Here is a 20,717-nt window from a genome sequence, read left to right on the forward strand (position 1 = left end):
TATACTCTCTTTATTTTTAATGTTAAATTTTTACAATAGGTAACTTTAAATTTGTAACAAATTTATTTTAATTACATAAATTTACTTACAAATACATCAATTATATTGAAAAAAAAATAAATGTACTCTCAAAAAATAAAAAGATTATCTGTGTACTAAACATACATAACAAAAAACAAAAATATTATTAAAAAAGAAAATTGTCACCGGTACAAAACTTGTACTATACATATACAAAAACTAAAAATTGTATTATTACAATTGTCACACTAAAGCTTATATACATATTACAAATGTATAAAAGAAAAGTAAATAAATGTATAAAATCATAATAAACACAATTTATATAACGAATAAATAAAAAATTATCACCTGTACAAACTTGTACTACATATACAAAAATCTAAATTTGAATTGACTTTTATAACAAGTGTCACATTTAAATATATTTATTAAACTAATTAAATTTAATACTTAAACAGAGTATTTTAAATATTATATACATTTTATATTACACTCCAGTATCAATTACAATAAAATTGACAATCGATATCAAGAATAGTGGCATACATAGATAACTCTTAAAAACAAAATGAATTAAATAAATATAATTAAAAAAATAATTTTAACAGAGGAAACTAATGACAGAAGACCACATGAAGTTTAGAAAGAGATTAAACAGAAGTGAATGGTATTTGTGAAGCGATACAGATCAGTCTATAAATATAAATTAGTTACAACCCACTTAAATTCGATTTATGGATCTATTTATCAAGATTAATACTTCCAAATAATCTACGATTATTAGAAAATGAGAATATACTTTACAGGTAATATTTTTATCGTGACCTAATAATATTGATATACAGGTAAAATTATTTTTATAAATGATTTATCAGTTATATCTCATATGTTAAAAGGAAACTGAAAATAAACACGGGAAGAAGAAAGTTTGATGTATTTATAATATATTGATTTGGAACTGATCGGTTGACAAGGAAAAAAATTTAGAGATTACTACTAATAGTAAATAAATAATATGGACGAGTAAATTTTGACTGAGGTTAGCAATCAGAGGTTTTTTAAAAATCGATTGGAATCAAAAATTTCATAGTTTGAAAATAAAATAACCTTTAGTACAACATAGAAAAATGAAAACTGAACAAATAACATATTATTTAATGAAGTGAACATCAAAACTGAATGAAATAAGGAGGGTGAAATATTCTGTGCTGTGACTGGAGTCATATAACAAAAGAGGAAAATGAAAATATTATATATCTGAACTAACAGGTAGGTTTCAATTGAATAGATAAGTAAGAAAATCCAAACGTAGGCAGTATGTGACAGTCGAAAAAGTACTAAAAACATGGATGGTTTGGAGACTGCTGAAATTTAAAAGTATGAAGTGGTTAGTTTGTGCACCCAAACAAATTGGGGAAAATCACTATTTTTAAACAAAAAAGAGCATTGTGTAAGTGTTAAAAAACTAGGTTACAAAAATATACTGAATTCAAAAAAAAAATGTTTATATATTTGTTTGTTAGACAAAGAAACATTTTTGTGGTCCCAAATAAGCAATTTGTACCATGATATTCACTACATCAGTACATCTCTACACAGGGTTTGATAAACACACAACTGTCGATTGCAGAGAAGACCTCATTAATACCAAGGTAAGAAATTCCTACAAATTACGAGTCTACGTAAGACAAATGTCTGGGGAAAAACATTCTTAAAAAATTTTGGAGGACTATCTAATAAATAAAGTAATTTATCACATATATGAAGATTGAAAAATATGATGAAAGATGATGTATGTTAAATTATCATTATAAATACTAGTTCTATGTTCATTTATTAAATCCTTTCTTTAATGTGTATGTGTAAATATGGTGTATGTAAATGAATAGTAATTCTATGTTATTTGTTAAATTCATTATCGCTAATGTGTAAATGTGGAATGCTGTGTTATCAAATATAATCCAAGGACTATATGTCTATATCATGTATGTAACTACAAAATGAATAGTTGTGCCTAGTAAGTGCCTAGACCTTATTCAATTAACAGTTTTAACAACCATATAAACAATATTTATGAATAATAAAGAAAATTATTATTATTTTCACTTTTTGGGCTTCGTCAATACGCAAAGATTTCACTACCGGTAGACTATAAATCCTAAATAAACCTTTTGTGCAAAGATAACATGAAAAGCTGCTCTAAAGTTTGAAGTCATACTGTCAAGTGTAATATTACATCATTTGGAATTGTAAGACCACACTTCTTTGAGAATGATGATGGTTTTGCAGTTAGATTTACAAAACTATCATAACATGTAAAAAAATCTGCTTTAGCCTAAAGTAGCTCGTCATTCTATTAATCATAACACATTATTTCAACAAGATGGTGCTATGAGCGACATTTCAAGGATGGAAATTTCCCTAATCACGTGATCTTTAAGAACATACAAGAAGAATTTGTCTGTGGATCAGATCTGTCTGCAAGAGATTATTTTTTCTAGGGGTACTGAAATCAGTGTTTTTCAAACACCACCACCACTACGCTGCAAAATATGATAGATAACCTACTTATCTTCTATGTTGTTTTTAAATAATTGTACATAATGTAATTTCATATATAATAAAGTGATAAATACTATTTTACATATTTATCAAGTATTTTTAATCAACTGATTCACTGCTGCACTCTGTGTAAAACACGTGCATATCAAAATATATTTTTTCATGTACTTCTTCAGAGGTGCAAAAAAATTTTTGTTCTACAGTATTTTTTTTTACATAAAACAAAACACATGAACCTTTTTCTTTTGTTTTTTATCATAGAATAAATCAATTAATTAATAATGTGGAGATATAAATAAGGATTGATCGCCTCTGAAAACAATTAAATTACTTCTAATTGAAAATGAAACGAGACATATGAGAGGCTCTTTTAATTTTAATGACAAGAAACTATAGATTAAAAATAAAACTGAAATAAATATCTTTTATTTATAGTAAAAAAAAAATAAACTTCTATCTTCTATTATTTCCCGTTCTTTGTTAACCATTTTAAAATTTGTTGGTAATTACCAATTACCAGAATACCACCACAATAGTTTTTGACATAAAATTATTAACATTTTTCCATTGTAAAAGAATGATTATTTATAAAATATTTATCTATACATTGTAAAAAAATTATTTACATAAATATTTATCTGTAAAAAGCATCAAAACGTCATTAACCTAGTAAGAGAATGTTATTTAACTTTTTCAGTTCAAAATTTGAAATTTTGAATCAGAAATCTGAGATACTCAAGAAGATAATATTATGTACATTTTTACAGCAAAATAATATACAAAATCGTAAAATGATTTTTTTTCCTTTAAAAATTCTTACATAAAAGTAAAATTAAATTTAAATACAGTTATTAATAACTCTGTAATTAATAATTAGTAATAAGTAAATCTTAACTATTAACCAATTATTACTAATTATCTCATAAACATTTTTAAAAAAACACCTCACATCACCTACAATATGAGCTGCAGTATAATTAATTAATTAATCTTATTGATATCTGTCTATACCGTCATATACAAATCGGCATATTTCCATTATCCATACAAATTAAATTCTTAAAATACACTTTGAAATAATTAAAGCGATTTAAATATCACTTACAATATTGGATATTTAGATAATATAATAATTACTCCTCGAATACCAGTGATGATTCTATAAAACTACAACTGTTTGGCACAACAGCCTTCACTAACAACAGGCCTTCACTAACAAAACAATTTGACAGAATACTATCTGTTAATTCATCATCACAATCATATCTATTTATTAATACATCTTCAATCAACGGATTGAAAGACTGGGTTGATGATTGTGAATTTGGTGCATCATTTAATGCGTTATTAAGAACACTAGATGAAATCGGTTCTTGATTTTCTCTATTACCAAGAACTTCAACAAAGTCCTCGTTATCATCATCAACCGCCATAGAAGTACCACTTAACAATTGACATTTATCAATTTTCATTGCAGTATCGTTCATAAAGTCATTATTGATTATTTCATCAACATCATTATTACCTTCATCAAAAGATTCCATAGAATCCTGATATTTATCATTATTGGTATCATTGCAATGAATTTTTTCTCTACTGCCCATTTCTTCTTTATCTAAATTTTTGTTAACACTGCCATCATTAACAGTTGATTTATCAGTACCTATTTTTTTACAACTAACAACTACATCACTTGAATTAATTTCATTATTATTATCATCATCATCATCAATACCTATATAGGATTCGTTACCATTAGATATTATACTATTATTATTATCACCAGAAATTTTATTACAGTTTTCATCTGCAGACGATAACTTTTCTGTAATTGTCATAGACTTATTGCTATTATTATTAATTTCATTATGATCGCTAGTAATATCATCTCTACCATCTTGGTTTAACTCCTTATGTTTTTGCGATTGTTTCTCATTTATTTCTCGTCTGCATTTCTTCCTGGTCCCTGAAAAACAAAATAACAAGTAAGAATACAAATTCAAAAATAGCTGAGATCATAAAGTTTATCATTTACCGTTAAACATGTTTGGTCACCGTGTATTTTTTGTACCGACATTTTTAACTTTCATGTCATCTACTGTTTTTTTTGGCCTGTTCTTAATGGTACACACCTGATTTTTATTTAAGCTTGACTGGTAGCAAAGATAAATATTGGATTTGAGGAAAAAGGTTCTTAAGGATCGCATAACTGTGGTAATATTAATCAAATTTGTCTATATTTGCATATGTGTGCTTTTGATAGACGAAATATCACTGAGATTGTATTAGTTTATTACATCTTGAAAATGAGTGAAAATTTAATACGTTTTAAAATTTTATTAAAAATTATTATTTTACTTTTTTGATTATGATGTTTTTGGACACGATGCGGTATCAGTATGTGTGGTACAGAGTTGGTTCAAAGATTTTCAATCTGGAAATTTTGTTGTCGGTGATCTCTGTCTGGTCAACCAGTGACTGAAAAGTTAATGAGATCATTGGAAAAATTTGACTAAGACCAACACATTAGCAGTTGTGATGTCAGCAGAAAACTAGATAAGTCTACAGGAGGTAGAAAATCAGGCAAATAGGGAGGCTGAGGTACAAAGTTTTTGTAACATCCTTGGAGAATGGGAATGCCAAATGTGGATAGCATTGTCATCATGCACTATCCATCTTTTGCTTGCCCACACTTATTCATTGCCTCTTAAATATTGCTAAATAAAATTATTATTGTTGTTATAACCATGTGGAATAATGAACAACACCATTCCAAAAAAAAAAAAATGATCAACATCAATTTCAAATCAGAGTGACTTTGTTGTGCAAAATCTGAGAAACACTGATAACTAATCATAACACTGAATTTGGTTTATATATCCTACCTCTTGAACGTCTTCCAAAGATTTTAAGGTTTCTGTAAATATGTTCCTCAATTTGAAACATAATTTCTCACAAACACAGTGCTCTACAAGAATTCATTCCATTAATATCAGAAAATGAAACACAGCATAGAATGATGTAGAAACGGAATATTTTTTTGAATAAATTCCTACGAGCAGTTCAAATCTGTACTGTTTTGAAAGTTCAATTTTTGCTCTTTTAACAAACAACATGTAATGAAATCAATGAATCCTCCTTATTAACATATAATTAATAAAACATATTTTAAAAATACAAACATACACAAAGGTTATTTTCTCAAATTTGAAGAGTATCTGTTTCGTTAGCCAAAAATAAAACAAGATTAAACTGTGCCAATGTAGACAAAACGTTTTTCAGTAACATTATAATAGTGATGAAACATATATTTATATCTATGATGTAAACTTCAGTAGGGAAAAGTTCACAAAGCGCATAATAAGCGTGTTAAGTTTGAAAAAATCAAGGTCATAATAAAAATTTTTGATTTTTAAGTAAAGATGCCAATATTAAGGAAAAGTTGTCAAATGGCATTAATACTCTGAAGTCTTAAAAAGAGTGTGAAAACAATAAAACAATTGATCCTTTATGTTAAATATTCCTCCCTATCTAAAAACATAAAATACAAAGCAAACAAAGAAAAGAAAAAAATCCGAGTAGAAAGAAACAAAATAAAAAGAATTCTTCAAATATAATAATATAATCAATAAATCTATCAGTTGAAGAAGGTAAAACATTATAGCGGAAAAATAATCAAGAAAACTGATTTTATAACTTAGTAGTGATGATGAAAAATGTGGTAATACTATCTACATCTTTTGGTCGCCGAATCGGTCCATTATATTGTGATAAAAAACTGTAATTCTTCAAACGTTCATTATTAGACAAGAGTAATGCTTTATCAGTTTCAATCATAGCTTTATCAATTTTAAATGCATAATCAACACCTTCTTTTTTGGTCTAAAAAGAAAACCAACATTAAATAGGTGGAAAAATGTATGTGTATATCAATATATACAATTACACACATGGTAAAAGAAAAACTGTATATAAACTGCATACCTCAAAACTGATGACCAAGTATAAAAAGCAATAAATAGTGAATGTAATAATGAATGTTACATTAAAAGAATTAAGCAAAAATAGTTATGATTAACTTGCAAACTAGGTTTTCTAATCTGATATCACACCGTAAATTTTTATTACAAAAAACCAGTGTCAAATCTAACACACGTTTTTTTTTTTATAGTTATACATTTTATTCTAAATCATATACAAAGAATTTAATTTGTTATTCAAAAAGTATTATGCTAGGTTATAATTCCAATCTGTATTTATTTTTCATTTTTTAAATGTTGGTAATGTTTGTCACACAGATAACTCTTTTTTTTAAACTTATCTAGTTATTTATTTATATTTTCATGATAAGAAACCATACAGGGAATTATCTAAAATTTTGTTTCTTAATTCACTGAATTTACAAAATGATAAAATCAATGTAATAAAAAAAAAAAGATTAATAAAAGTACTATTAGAATTCTCTTGGCTGTCAATATTTAAAACAATTGGGTTACCAGACTGTCAAAGTCTTTGAATGGGAGACTAGAAATTTTCACCAATATGTAGTGGATTGAGAATGGCAATCAGTCAGATGAAAGCTATTCTAACCACATCGTGCACCGACTCAACCACCAATCACGAGTCACCCATCACTGAAATCCAGCAGCTATAAAACAGTGCTTTTGCAGTCAGGGCATCATCATTGAGATGAATGAAATGATACATGCAAAAAGATGTTTTCTGAGAATTAGACTGGAGGAGAGCTAACCTAACAGACAAATTTAGTGGGTTGACAAGCCTAAGTTAGTCGGTTCAATTAAAATTTGGGAAACTGCACCAATATTAATATTCTTAATTATAGTGATGTGGGATTTTCATTGTTGTTACTATAGCTGTATTATAATAAACCATTATTAATTTCATTCCACAGAGACCTACATTCATTGTGGTTATGGTAGTTAAAAAGCAACAATCCAACCGCAACCACAGCAACTGGGTTTAATACTCTCTCTCTCTTTTTCTTTTTTCCTGTTTAGCCTCCGGAACCGCTGTAAGGTTTTACTTCAGAGGATAAATGAAGATGATATGTATAAATGTAAATGAAATGTGGTCTTGTACAGTCTCAGGTCGACTGTTCCTGAGATATAAAACCCAACCACCAAAGAACAGCGGTATCCACAATCTAGCATTCAAATCCATATAAAAGTAACTGCCTTTACTAGGATTTGAACCTTAGAATTCTCAACTTCGAAATCAGCTGATTTGTGATGACAAGTTATCAAACAGACCAACCTGGTGGGCTGGGTTTAATATCCAGTTGCTGTAATTAGAAGGGCTATGCAAAAGCAGCTTTATTCATTTAAACATATAAGTAAAACCATTTTTGTAATGTACACAAAAAACAAACCTTTTTCTTACACATAGCCACTGTTATAAAATTTTTCTGTGATTTAAGTTGGCCTTTCACATCTTATTTTCATTGTCAAAGTACCTGGATGTCATACTTTACATTCATGAAATATTACAATCACAAAGTACCCAAACTAAACTGTATGGAGGATTACTAAAGACTTCCCACTTGAATTGTAACAGAAAATTTCAACTTATTTTGGAATATGCAGGCATACATTGTCATACAAAGAACAATATCACAGCTCAATATGCCACATTTGTTTTGAATGGCCCTTGTTAACTTTTAAATTGACTGTAGACCTCAATTCCAGGAAATCAACCATTACGTCTTTTTTTCTGTTCCAGAAGACATTCGCCATGATTTTCTGACTAGAAAATGTTTGCTGACACTTTATTGATTTTGTTGGCGAGCAAGTATGGCCAAATACTGAGTTTATGTCTCTGGTTTTATCATTTGCAACAATTCTATATACAAAAAATATCACCTTTAATTTTGTAATGCTGAAGATATATTACTATAGAGTTCATCCATTGACTTTTGTGTTTTGAAAGAAGTTTAGGAACTCATTAGGTAGAAAATTTTCAATAGCATAGCTTAACTTTGATCACTTCATAATGAATCGAGCAACTTATAAAGAAACCAATCAAAAAAGTTTGAAACTGTGGCTTGTTACATGCTGTACACCATGTAGTTGACTGTAACCATTCATTGTCTGTCTAGTTCTCTCCTCATCACAGGTATGTACACGTCACTATCCATTTCTAAATGTATTGCAACATTATCCTTCAGCTGATGAAAGGATTTTAACTGCTTCACAGTTTCTGGTGAAAAGATAATTTTTTTACTTAATGTACTTTACAACTTGTGAGTTTCTAAACTGCAGCACACATTTTAAAAAGCTATTACTAAATGAATGATGGGGAAAAAGTACTCTGACACAGCTAGATGAAATCCAGCAAATCTTATATCTTATTACAATCATGCATACGAGAGTTCACCGTTACTCTCACTTTCCACGCAGTATGTCTAAGAAAAATAATTTTGTGGACAAACTTGTACAAGAGCAAATAAAACCTAAATTGCAGATTAAACAACCAAGTAAATCTAAAGAGGAATTGTATTAATCATATTAAATTCATATTTACATACCTTGAACTCTTTTGAGTATCTGAATTCTCTATTATATTTCATAATATTATCGGTTGATATCCAAGCTCTAGTAACTTTTTCATCAAAGAAAACTACATTGTAGTAACTCTGAAAATAAACAAACAATAAAATGTTAAACAACTGCATACAACAAATGTTAATAAGCAAAGTTATATTTAATCAACCAATTTCCACAGATTACTGAAGTTAACCCTTTCGCTGTCAGCTATTTTGGAGGGGGTTGTGCCCCCCCCCCTTGAACTGTCAAGAAATTTATACTGGCATTGCATATAATGCTGTTTTCAATTTATAAATTTGAAAAAAATACAAATTACTCAGAAAATTATGTAGAATATGATGATATTTAGCAAACTGTCATATTTTTCACTTTAAAATGTTCACAAAATTAATTTTTAAATAAAAAAGAATATTTAAAGTTTATTTTGTTTCCATATTCCTAACACTATACTTAATTTGAAGAAAACTCACCACTCCATAAAATGTACATAAATTACTAAATAAAATCATATAAGTATGAAATTTGAATTATTATTTACAATGTTATGATAAATAGAAATTTGAATACATGACAATTTTTTCCCTGGTTTTCTGTATTGCTATCACTTCAATGTATTGTGTATCTTTCATTTCATCTTCACTTTCATTTAAAATGTAAACTAGAAGATCACTGTCACTTTCATAACCCCTATTTGTGTATATTCACTATCATTATACTTGTCAAAATATTTGTGAATATCATCGTCGGTAAGTCTTCCACATGGGCCTGGTATTGACTCAATTTCAGAAAAAATACACAAAAATGAACAATAACAAACAAAACGCAAGCACTAAAATTAAATAAAAGAATATGGAAACAATTACTATAGAAAATTAGGGTTATATATTACAAAATAACTAAGCGCAAACATGTATTAGATTATGTGCAATGCAGAAGAACGTGATTTTCGGAAACGAACGGTAATGTGACTTTCAATATCAGTAATTTATTCTCTAACCTTCTTTGTCATATTAAAACAAATATTGTTAATAAGAATTGTGGATATAAACAAGGTGATTCAATCAAGAGAGCGCTTGTTACATTCTCAAATCAGCATGTTCTATCTTCCTCATCAACCCAGCAAACAGAAGAGCTGAACTTTTTCCTGTACTAAGTCCTTACATCATGCCACAAATTGGTACTACCATTTTCATGTGTGCTGTGATTCCATACACATCAACAAACTGAGAACAGTATGATTAGAAGAAATGGATGACTTATCAAAATAAAATTTCATTTGTCTGGTTTGATATAGTAACGCTACCACTGCAGGTGTGCATAATTGGCAAAGATTCAAATTTAGCACAAACTATTAGTAGTATTTTGAGTAGTGATAAAGCAAAAATTAGCAAACTAATATTTTTTATGTTTATTAGGCTTTTGTTAGCCTTTTTCTAACTCATGTTCATTTTCAGTACAATTTCTTTATACTCTTACGTCAAATATTGCATTCTTTTTTTGTGCTTTTATTTTTACACTTTTTTTTAAGCAATGGATTTTTACAGTCATCTTACATGTGTCTGCTAGTTTTTAATAGTCTCCATTCAACACTGTGGTGTGGGAGGGTATAAGCATTGGCCTTGCTCCTGAAAGCAGACCACAGCAGAGAGAAATAGAGTATATTTTCATTAGAGGCTTATTAAGTTTATGAACCTGTTTTTTGATTTTTAAGTAAACCAAGAGTAAATTGAACTGTAGGATAAAATTGTCATTGTTGCGATAAAGACTTGTTTTGTTGATATGTGTTTAAAGAATCAATCAAATAATGATCTAAGAACACAGCCTAATTAAAGTTAGATATAGGAATTTTAAATATAGTTGTTTTTGTGTGAAACGTTTGATGTTAGAAGGTGCAGGGATCACGCTTCCACGAACAGGTTAATTTGATAGTTGAGAGTTGTAAGTTATGGTAGGTGGTCATGGTTTGAAGAAGCTGTACCGAAGTGATAGTTCAAGAAAAGATTATATCAAGATCATAAAAATAGAAATTAGATCAAGAAAAGATTAGAAGCTTTTGAAATGTGGTGCTAGAGGAGAATGTTAAAAATCAGATGGGTGGATAAAGTGACAAATGAAAAAGTGTTGCGGCAAATTGATGAACAAAGAAGCATTTGGAAAAATATAGCTAAAAGAATTAGCAAAGACAGACTTATAGGCCACATCTTAAGACATCCTGGAATAGTCGCTTTGATATTGGAGGAACAGGTAGATGGGTAAAAATTATACAGGCAGGCAATGTTTGGAATATGTAAAACAAATTGTTAGGGACGTAGGATGTAGGGAGTATATCGAAATGAAATGACTGAACTAGATAGGGAATCTTTTAAGAGAGCAAACCAGTCAAATGATTGAAGACAAAAAAAAATCTACGGTAAAATTAAAGTTGAAATAGAGGAAAACAAGATAACTAATTTAGTTTCATTAAAAAATTTCTATTTAGTTAATATCAACACAGAACATAATCTTTATCACTGTTGTAAACAAAATAAAGCATTTACGGGATAGAAATGATGTCAATAAAGATTTAATAATAATATCAAAATATTAGAGAATACATTTTATTTCCCTCAACACAATTAATATCAAGAACTGGTATTTTTAAAATAAGTTAAGTGTACCCATATTTATCTTTACAATCTGAATTGTCAACACATATTCATCAGCCAAACTGAGCAAATAGGTTAAATGCAGAGGCATGGACATGACAGAACAGATACACATATTCCCATCTTGTCATTCATAAACCTATTCTAACCTGATATATATTGATCTATAAGGAGCTTAATGAAATCAATGTATATGCTTTCTACCTACAATTCTTTGAAATTCCTCGAGACATAAGCTTTCTCAGTATCACTCCAAATTCTTCAGCAGATATTGAGAAAATATCAAACAGACATAAACTAACAGATAAACATGAACAGAAAAAAAAATTCTATGAAAAGCTAGTTCTCAGATGTTATCACTAAAATACACTTACTAAAAATAAATATATATATATATAGATATATATATAGATATTATATATTAAATAAGTTTGACAATTTTAACTCACTGGTACAAGAGAATCTTCATCATCCAACCAATAAAAAGCTTCCGTATCAGTATCATCATTAACCATAGATGGCCACCATGGATATCCAACCATTTTAGCCCATACAACTGAACCAGCAGTAAATTTGTTAAATAATATATCAAAATCATATTCAGGGTCAAAATTTGGTATTTCTACATCAGGTCCTTCGTTGCATTTATATGAATCTGGATCTAAAAGGTAACAGTTAAATAAAACTGAATTATATAAATTAATTTTTTTAATTTGCAATTCTTAATAAAAAACAAAATTTAGTTATAGCAGACCTGCTCCTTATGATTTTCACATATGTAACTAAATAAAAGTATCTAGTACAGTACCATAAATATAGCTTGGACTGATATGTGATTATCACTCCGTCCAGAATCCTTCTACAGTGTGGTACAAGGAAACGAGAAATTTTGAAGTAACTCTCTCAAAAATAAAATAAAATGAATTTACAAGTTTTATTGTTGAAAACAAAAAGAAAATTACATGCCATTAAGCGTACCAACATAAAAATTTTCAATTTCTAAAAACAATGTCCATCAGATGATGGCCATTATGCATTCTTGGAAGTAAATGTTGAGATTCTGCATGGCACTTTGAAACACTTCCATGGGACCATATAGTCTGATGGTTTCAGTTCTTACACAACTTGAATTTTGTAAGGATGAAACTTCTAATCACTGTGGATTATTTGGCAGACAATTGTTCAGTTTAGCTTCAATGCTGCTGCGTGTTTCCTTGTCGATCATCGTAGACTCCTTCCAATTGAGGCCCGAACTGCTTCAATGTTTTCTGGTGTTCATTGAGTTCTTTGAACTCCTGGTGGTTTCTTTTTTAGAGCTGAACCAATCTCCTCAAAATTCTCAACCCACGTCTTGATCCGTGACAAGATGGAACGCGATCATGACGTACTAAATTGTAATGATGTCGTAATTCCAGTTAAGCAGCAGTCACACTGTCACCATTCTTGCAAAATGCCTTCACGGCAAATGCATCATCCTGTATACCGACCCATTGCTCCATGATTACTAAATAGCAGGTAGTTGTGCTCAGAAGACCTTTCTACCAGTTCCTAAGGGCTGCCACTAGTACTTTCAAAATTTCCGAATTCCCTGTGTCATCCTGTATATTAGGTACTATGCTTAGCAATAAACAAAAAAGCTTGTAGGAATTAAGATTATGGACTGATAAATGTCCCAACTGACTATCTGCAATATAACGTAAAAATTCACAGTTTGGATGACAATTTCTACATGTACAAACAAAAAAAATCTTTAATAAAATATTAAAAAAAATACATGTAGACAATTTAATATAAAACACCAACTAACAGCTAAGGCATCTACTTTGGAAAAATCCAGACCTTTTACTTCTCATAAAATCTAATTATATTATACAAATTTACTTCTTACTAATCTTCAACAAGTTATTTTACTAGAACTTTCCACTTTAATTTAATTAAATTTGGTGAATATAGTAAAGTTTTTCTGTAAATACTTTAAACTAAAAAAAATTTTTTAATTCTTAAGAAAAAAACTGTTACAACAAACTCCATTTGCATGATAAATTGCTCTCAAATTATCACGTTAATATAAATAGACATGATAACTTGTATTTTAATTTTATAGCAATTACCTGGATTCATATCACAGAACCATTTCTCTGGCACATCACTTGGATCTTTTATGCTATGAACATATCGCCATTTTTTACACTCTGAATTGGAGCACGTTATCTGTAAAAAAAATAAAATAAAAAGTATAAATATTGTTCTATATTTTTATATATACCAGGTGATTCATAAATAAAGTAACACACCTTGACATCTTCTACTGGTGAAAATAAAGAAGAAAGTTCATACAAACACAGGTTCAGAAATACTTTATTAGAAAAGTCTACTGGTGAAATATTTCACCCTGATTTCTGTGCCTTTGGTAAAATTAAGCCATTCTGTAACTGTTGGAACCAAAACAATGAGGTAAATTTTATGGTTTACATGAAATCTAACTTAAAAATTGAAAAAAAAAAAAATAGGTCCTGGAACTGTATTTTTAGTAGTTTTTGAGAAATCTGGGGAAAAACACACTATTTTATGAATTTTTACACTATTTTATGTCTGGTGTAAAAATAACTTTGTTGAATGTTTTAAAAAGTTTGTTAAGTTTTAAACCTAATCTATGGAGAATTTGATTCCAAGTAAAATGATATGACTAAAATCATCAAAAACTAAAAACTAATCATCACAAACATATGGTTGCCAGCTGACATTCGCATCTTGCTACATTTTTTTAATAAAAAAAAATACAGAAAAATGACAAAAAAAAATTTTGTACTGTGTGTAATGGGAGTTTGAACTTTCAATCAGTATCAGTGTGCTGGTCCTTCAAGTTTAAAATTTAATATTGACCTGGTTTCCACAATGTTTTAAACCATAAGTTAACTGCATGAACAGACAGTAGCTGCTCATGACACAAAATATTGAACAGATTTCAAAATAACCTTTGTAAAGTTGTCGCAGAATTACCATTTTTATACAACGATTTAACAAAGAATATTAAATGCATTAAATGACTGACAATATACCATCAAGTTTAGCTCCCCGCAACCAAAATGAATAACCAAAATTTTCTACTTTGCTGATGTACCTTTTATACATACGTATATAAAGTAGCTTCCTTAATAGTAAATTCTTAGTAATATAAAATTACAACTTACCCAAGTCCCAACGTCTCGCAGTTTCATTAACCACATTAAAGATTCTTTATGATTTTTAAATTTTGACGGAAGTGGCTGATAGAACCTTTTCTTAACTTCTGACCATGAGTATTTATCGCTTGATGACGATGATGCAACTGATTCATTTTGAACATTATTATTATTATTTGAGTTATATTTATTTTTTAATGAACATTGAACTTTTGGAATATCATTAATATTTTTATGCGATAAAGTTTCTTTTTCACAGTTGAATCTTTTGGATTTTTCATAACTTCATTATTCTTCACTGACAAACTCTTATTTTTATCATTTTTAACACTAGTAGTACCTTTTTTTGAATCCTTTATCTGATTATTTTTTTCAGAAACAATATCATTATTATTGTTGTTATTATTCTCATATAATACCATAGTTGGTTTGATTATTTGATTAGAATTATTTGATTTAATCTGTCGTTCAGATAATTTTTCATTTGAAAGAGTTGTTGATACTTTTTTGTTCAAATTTTCTGAAATGATTTCCTCAGAATCTTGAAATGACTAGAATATAAAATTGATAGCACTAATAAAAAAATGTATTATTCAATAGAAATATTAAAAAATAAATATCATTATTTTGAAAACGTTATATGTATAAATACTTTAAGTTATATTAAAAATATGATGATGGCTTTCCAAACAGCTACAATGCTGATGTTATTGTTAGTAAATTGAGAGATTCTTTTAAGGTTGCTTATATGTCATGTATTTTTTGTGAAAGAAATATATTTAAAAAATAATAAGAATACAATATCACTGAGGGTAATTAATTTTACAAACAATTTTTCTGTGCTATGAAAAAATCTATAGGGATGAAAATGCAGAATAAGGATTCAAGCTTGGACGAGCGATTGCAGAGATATTATGGAGGTCCCCCATCATACCCCTTCCCCAATTTCTGAATGGTACCCCAGGGACACTTGAAAATATTATCATCCAACGGGTACCACTGTGAACAGATGGGGTACTCGTCCAGGGGGTCAAAAAATTTTTTCAGAACGCAAGGACTTGCCGTTTTCGAGATATTTGTGATTTTCGTCTGAAAATTCAAATCTGCTTAAAAAATACTAAATTTTCCCAAAACTTCAATACATATTTCGCATATATACAGATATATATATATACGGTATATCATTATATAATAATATAACAAGTATACACCGGACCAACACGAGACATGTACTAATAAATGGTGATTTTCCACTAGTGATCAGTACATTCTGATGCTAAGCTAATGCACACACAGAATGCTGTTTAGTAAGGTAGGACACCCTATATGAGGTGCATTCAGGAACTCCCAGGAATTCAAACATATATCACTGAAGAATAGCTAATAATATAAGAGCTGATCAATTAGTTATAACCACTAAAAAAAAATCTTTGACTCAAGAAATTAAGCCTTGCTGAGTAATGATTTTACAGATATACCATTGAAAACAACCATTTATCTTTCAATTTGGTGGATTCAAACACGATTGGACAAGCACAAAACAGGAATCGCACAAAGATCATCCAAATAAGATAAAAACATCAGTAATCATTGAGAAAATTCATGATACCATTTTGGAAGATTGTTGAAAAAAAGATTTACAAAGTCATTTACATTCTGAACATCTCAAGTGAACGTACATGTCTAGATTACATGAAAATTTGGTGTTAATACATTTTCACCCATCTTAGATGTGTAGTTAAAATTTGGCAGCTGAGTAATTATGGCAAACTCAATAACAGATGTTAACATTTCTAAAACAACAAATACTTTATAAACTTACAGAATCAATCGAGTACTAAGTGAAGAACTTTGACTATGTGATTTATTACTAGCATGACTTCCCCAAGGACTCATCATTTCACAAATCATCCTTAATTTTTCACCATGTGACAATTTTGATGTCTTCTTTTTCTTTTTCTTCTCAAAAATATCTACTGTCTTATCAAATGTAGTATCTAAATCAGAATTAGATACTATATCTTCACTGCTATCTACCATTATTACACTTTCGTCGTGAGATTCCACTGTAAAATATGATAAAAATTATTTGTGAAAACAAGTAAATAAAAATAAACCTTAAGCAATTCAAATTTTCTAACATTTTAAAATGCTTACTAAAATGTACATGTTTTAGGTTAGGTTCAGTAAACATAATAGTTTATACAATTTGACATGTGAACAGTCACTATAAAAATGGCAGAGCCATTTCCAAGATTAACACTGTTTATTAAAGAAAGTGAGAAATGAAGCAATTTCCCATTTTTTCCCCATCAAGCTGAAATGTCACATTATTATATTAAACTACTGAGATACAACTAATGTTCAATCCTACAAGTTATTCATGGTGAATGCTCCATTTACCATAGAAATTGTATAATGAACATCATTACTTTTAGAAAAATCAATCCTAACACCATTTGTATCTCACATGCTTTACAAGCATCACAGTCGCATAACAGAAATTTAAAAGCAGTGTAAAGCAATGAATTAATCAATTTCTTCCTATGTGAAACAATTCATTTTAAGCCCTTTCTGTTTATAAATTGTATATTTTGCATTTAACTGTAATGATACGATACTACAGACTTTTGGAAAGTTGTAGGCCTGACACAGAGACTGTGCAAATATGACCAAATTAGTATAATGTTTGTCAAGTATGATCAAACAGTATACATTTAGATGTTTTCTATAGATCTATATAGATTTTCATAATCATTAAAGATCTTTTGCACGATTTGCATGCTGCAAATTTTCAGATGTGTAGGTGGTGTTTAGCTGCTTCTTTTTTAAAACAAATAAAGCAAACATTTTCTGACATATGGATAAAATGAAAGTTCAACCTGTTATAAGGTACTTTGTTTTAAAAGATTAACCCCAAGGACAAAAAAAAAAGGAATGGACCACTTTAAACGATTTTTCCTTTGTTTTCAATAATAAAAAGTGAGCTGCAAATTTAAATGTGGCCTCATACATCCATTCAAGATAAACACTCGGGTTAACCAAAACTGCTACGGCCAATGAAATCATCACCAACGCTATATTAAATGTTTGCTGACTGAAGGTGTATGAACTTGATGACATTACAAACAACTCAACATCCACATCTGGCCAAAAATAAAGTTCTCTTTCACCATGATAAAAAAATACACACGTTTTAAATTATTGCTGTAGAACTCCATGATCTACACTTCAAAGTTTTTTTACATGTGTGTATTTACCAGATTTGGCTCCCACTGATTACTTCTTCCCAAACATGAAGAAAAGGGTCGCTGGATGAATATTCAATTCAAACGATAAAGTCAAAGCTGAGAAAACCACTTATTTAGAACAGTTGAACAAATTTGTTTTTACGAACATTGCAGGAGTGACTTCATTGAAAAATAAAAAAATATTCTGAACCTTGTTTTCTTTGTCGGGCAGAGAACTTTTCAAAACAACCCTCACCAATGTTGAATTTTTAAAATACTTGTATTTTTTCACTACTTATACCTTTTCCTTTAAAAGTTAAGGGCTTAATATGAAACTAAAAAAGTTAACTTGAAACTTTAAACATTGAAACTACAAAATATTTCATGTTGCCTAAGATTTCTTTTTTGGGAGTGGGGATGAATTATGATGAATTTTATTGTAATATTATTACTAAAAGTTTATTATTTAAACTTTTAATAACATTAAAGTTTAAATAATCCAAAAAAGCTTTGAAAAAAAAATCAATATTTTTAAATTTTGATTAGTTCCCCACCATCAATATTGCTACCAAAGTATTTCTTTGGGGTCACTTGCACTACTACTATGCCTAAGAAGACATTAAAAAAAAAATTTGATATAAAATATGCAATAAACAAAAGGATAGCTTTTCTCAATTTTTGGAGGAAAGGGGAAAATATGTGGCAATTTTTTTTTTAAATGGTAAGATAAGCATGCACACACATACTAAGCTTAAAATAAAGTGGGGTTATGTTTGCAAGTTTTTGAGAAAATGACCTCCAAAAAACCTCCCTGGAAATATTGACTCCAAAATTTTACCAAAAAATTGCCCCCTATACACAAGTCTGCAAAAAAATTTCAAGATCAGTCAATCCAATCAAAAGTTATTAGCTTCAAATATGTTAACACACATGCACACCACCTCTCTCTCTTTTCCTGTTTAGCCTCCGGTAACTACCGTTTAGATAATACTTCAGAGGATGATATGTATGAGTATAAATGAAGTGTAGTCTTGAACATTCTCAGTTCGACCATTTCTGAGATGTGTGGTTAATTGAAACCCAACCACCAAAGAACACCGGTATCCACGATCTAGTATTCAAATCCGTGTAAAAATTTTACTAGGACTTGATTTTTACTAGGCTTTACTAGGACTTGAACGCTGGAACTCTCGACTTCCAAATCAGCTGATTTAGGAAGACGCGTTCACCACTAGACCAACCCGATGGGTACATACACACCACCTAAGTACATATGAACATTACCCCCACCATTTTATTTTTGGTTTTTGAGGTTTCTGGTCATCAACTTTGAAAAACATAAAAAAACCATACTCGATTCTTTGATTGATTTACACTTTTCTTCTTGAGCTGTGATGCCAGGAAAGTAAAACAAATAATATAAACGCACAACCATAAAAGAAAAAAAATAGAGAATATTTTTTGTTTAGGCACGATTTACTAGAGAGAAGATATTACATTTTTACACAAACATTAAAAGACTGTATTACTGTAAAGTTAGTTGTAAGGGTACATAACAATTTTCTAAGTCTTACAAACTGTTTTACATTATAATCTTGTATACATTACCAGAGTAAATTATACAAACTTATGATTTGTTAAAAAACAATTATTAAACATAGCACAGCACGTACCTGTATCATTTTTATGACCTTCATTTTCCTCATATAAAGGTTTCTTGTTACTTTCAACCATTTTAATACTGCCCTTTGGTTCTATAATATTCTTCTTCTTTCCTTTACTGCCTGGAGCCTAAAAAAAATATACACATAAAAATATTTAAAAAAAATAAATAGCATATCATCATCTTTCAAGACAGAAAGAATATAACAAGAAAGACCTACGATAGGTTCTTAGCTGTCTCTAACAGTTTTACTCTTTATTAGAGCAAGACTAAATAATTTAAAATTGTTTTACTTGACCTAAATGGCTCTAAAATTTGTTTAAATAAAACTCTTTTAAACATTAAGCTAAGTTTTTAAGCTACTAGGAGATCAAGTAAAACAACTTTTAAAAAAAATTTAGTTCACTCTTTTAAAGAGTAAAACTTTATAGCGACAACAAAAACCATATGATCTTATCATAGATCCTTTTTTGTTAGATTTTTTTACACAAGATCTATCACATCATATATAATTTCTGAAAGTTGGTGTTAAATTTGAGATCATTATAAAATATACCTTCAATCCCTGTTTTATGATATAGCAGCTGTTGTGGGTTGTTGTTGCAGAAACAATAACCCGAGAGAATACAGCATTTAAGCAGTTAAAACCGACTGTCAATAGAAGGGAAAAAAATATCAGTGAATAGGGTACATATTTTATTTCCTCACATAAAATTTATCACTAAGATGTAGAACACTCCATACTCTCCCAGACTGACATTGATAATTTTGACATATTTCTTATTTCAGATTGATTTTAAAAGAAAATTGATACCAACCAGGTTAACAATGACTATCTTCACAAAACA

The 20,717-nt window shown here is 29.1% G+C and overlaps 2 protein-coding genes across 2 annotated transcripts in view; both read right to left on the reverse strand.

Annotated features, from left to right (window-relative positions):
* Positions 1-20,717, reverse strand: part of LOC142323209 (uncharacterized) — a 21,939-nt gene continuing 1,222 nt past the window's right edge. The window contains exons 2-3 of the mRNA XM_075362548.1: positions 19,880-19,997; positions 1-4,552 (exon numbers count right to left, since the gene is read on the reverse strand). Coding sequence (XP_075218663.1) covers positions 3,720-4,552; positions 19,880-19,940 — 894 coding nt within the window. The 5' untranslated portion in view covers positions 19,941-19,997 and the 3' untranslated portion in view covers positions 1-3,719. The remainder of the gene's footprint in view (positions 4,553-19,879; positions 19,998-20,717) is intronic.
* LOC142323032 (zinc finger CW-type PWWP domain protein 1-like) lies at positions 6,277-15,491 on the reverse strand. Its single transcript, XM_075362125.1, has 5 exons — positions 14,986-15,491; positions 13,906-14,005; positions 12,244-12,455; positions 9,131-9,238; positions 6,277-6,468 (listed from the first exon to the last, which is right to left on the reverse strand). The coding sequence occupies exons 1-5, from the start codon at positions 15,019-15,021 to the stop codon at positions 6,277-6,279; spliced, it is 648 nt and encodes a 215-aa protein (XP_075218240.1). The 5' UTR covers positions 15,022-15,491.

This window comes from Lycorma delicatula, chromosome 4 (genome assembly GCF_047948215.1).
Source record: "Lycorma delicatula isolate Av1 chromosome 4, ASM4794821v1, whole genome shotgun sequence".
In the NCBI taxonomy this organism is placed as follows: Eukaryota; Metazoa; Arthropoda; class Insecta; order Hemiptera; family Fulgoridae; genus Lycorma; species Lycorma delicatula.

Coding starts and splice junctions, on each gene's coding strand:
- LOC142323032 (XM_075362125.1), bottom strand. CDS start 15,021: ATGTGGTTAATGAAACTGCGAGACGTTGGGACTTGG. Junction 12,456..13,905: donor GTTCTGTGATATGAATCCAG/GTAATTGCTATA, acceptor GTTACCTTTTAG/ATCCAGATTCATATAAATGC. Junction 9,239..12,243: donor ATGAAGATTCTCTTGTACCA/GTGAGTTAAAAT, acceptor GTTTATTTTCAG/AGTTACTACAATGTAGTTTT.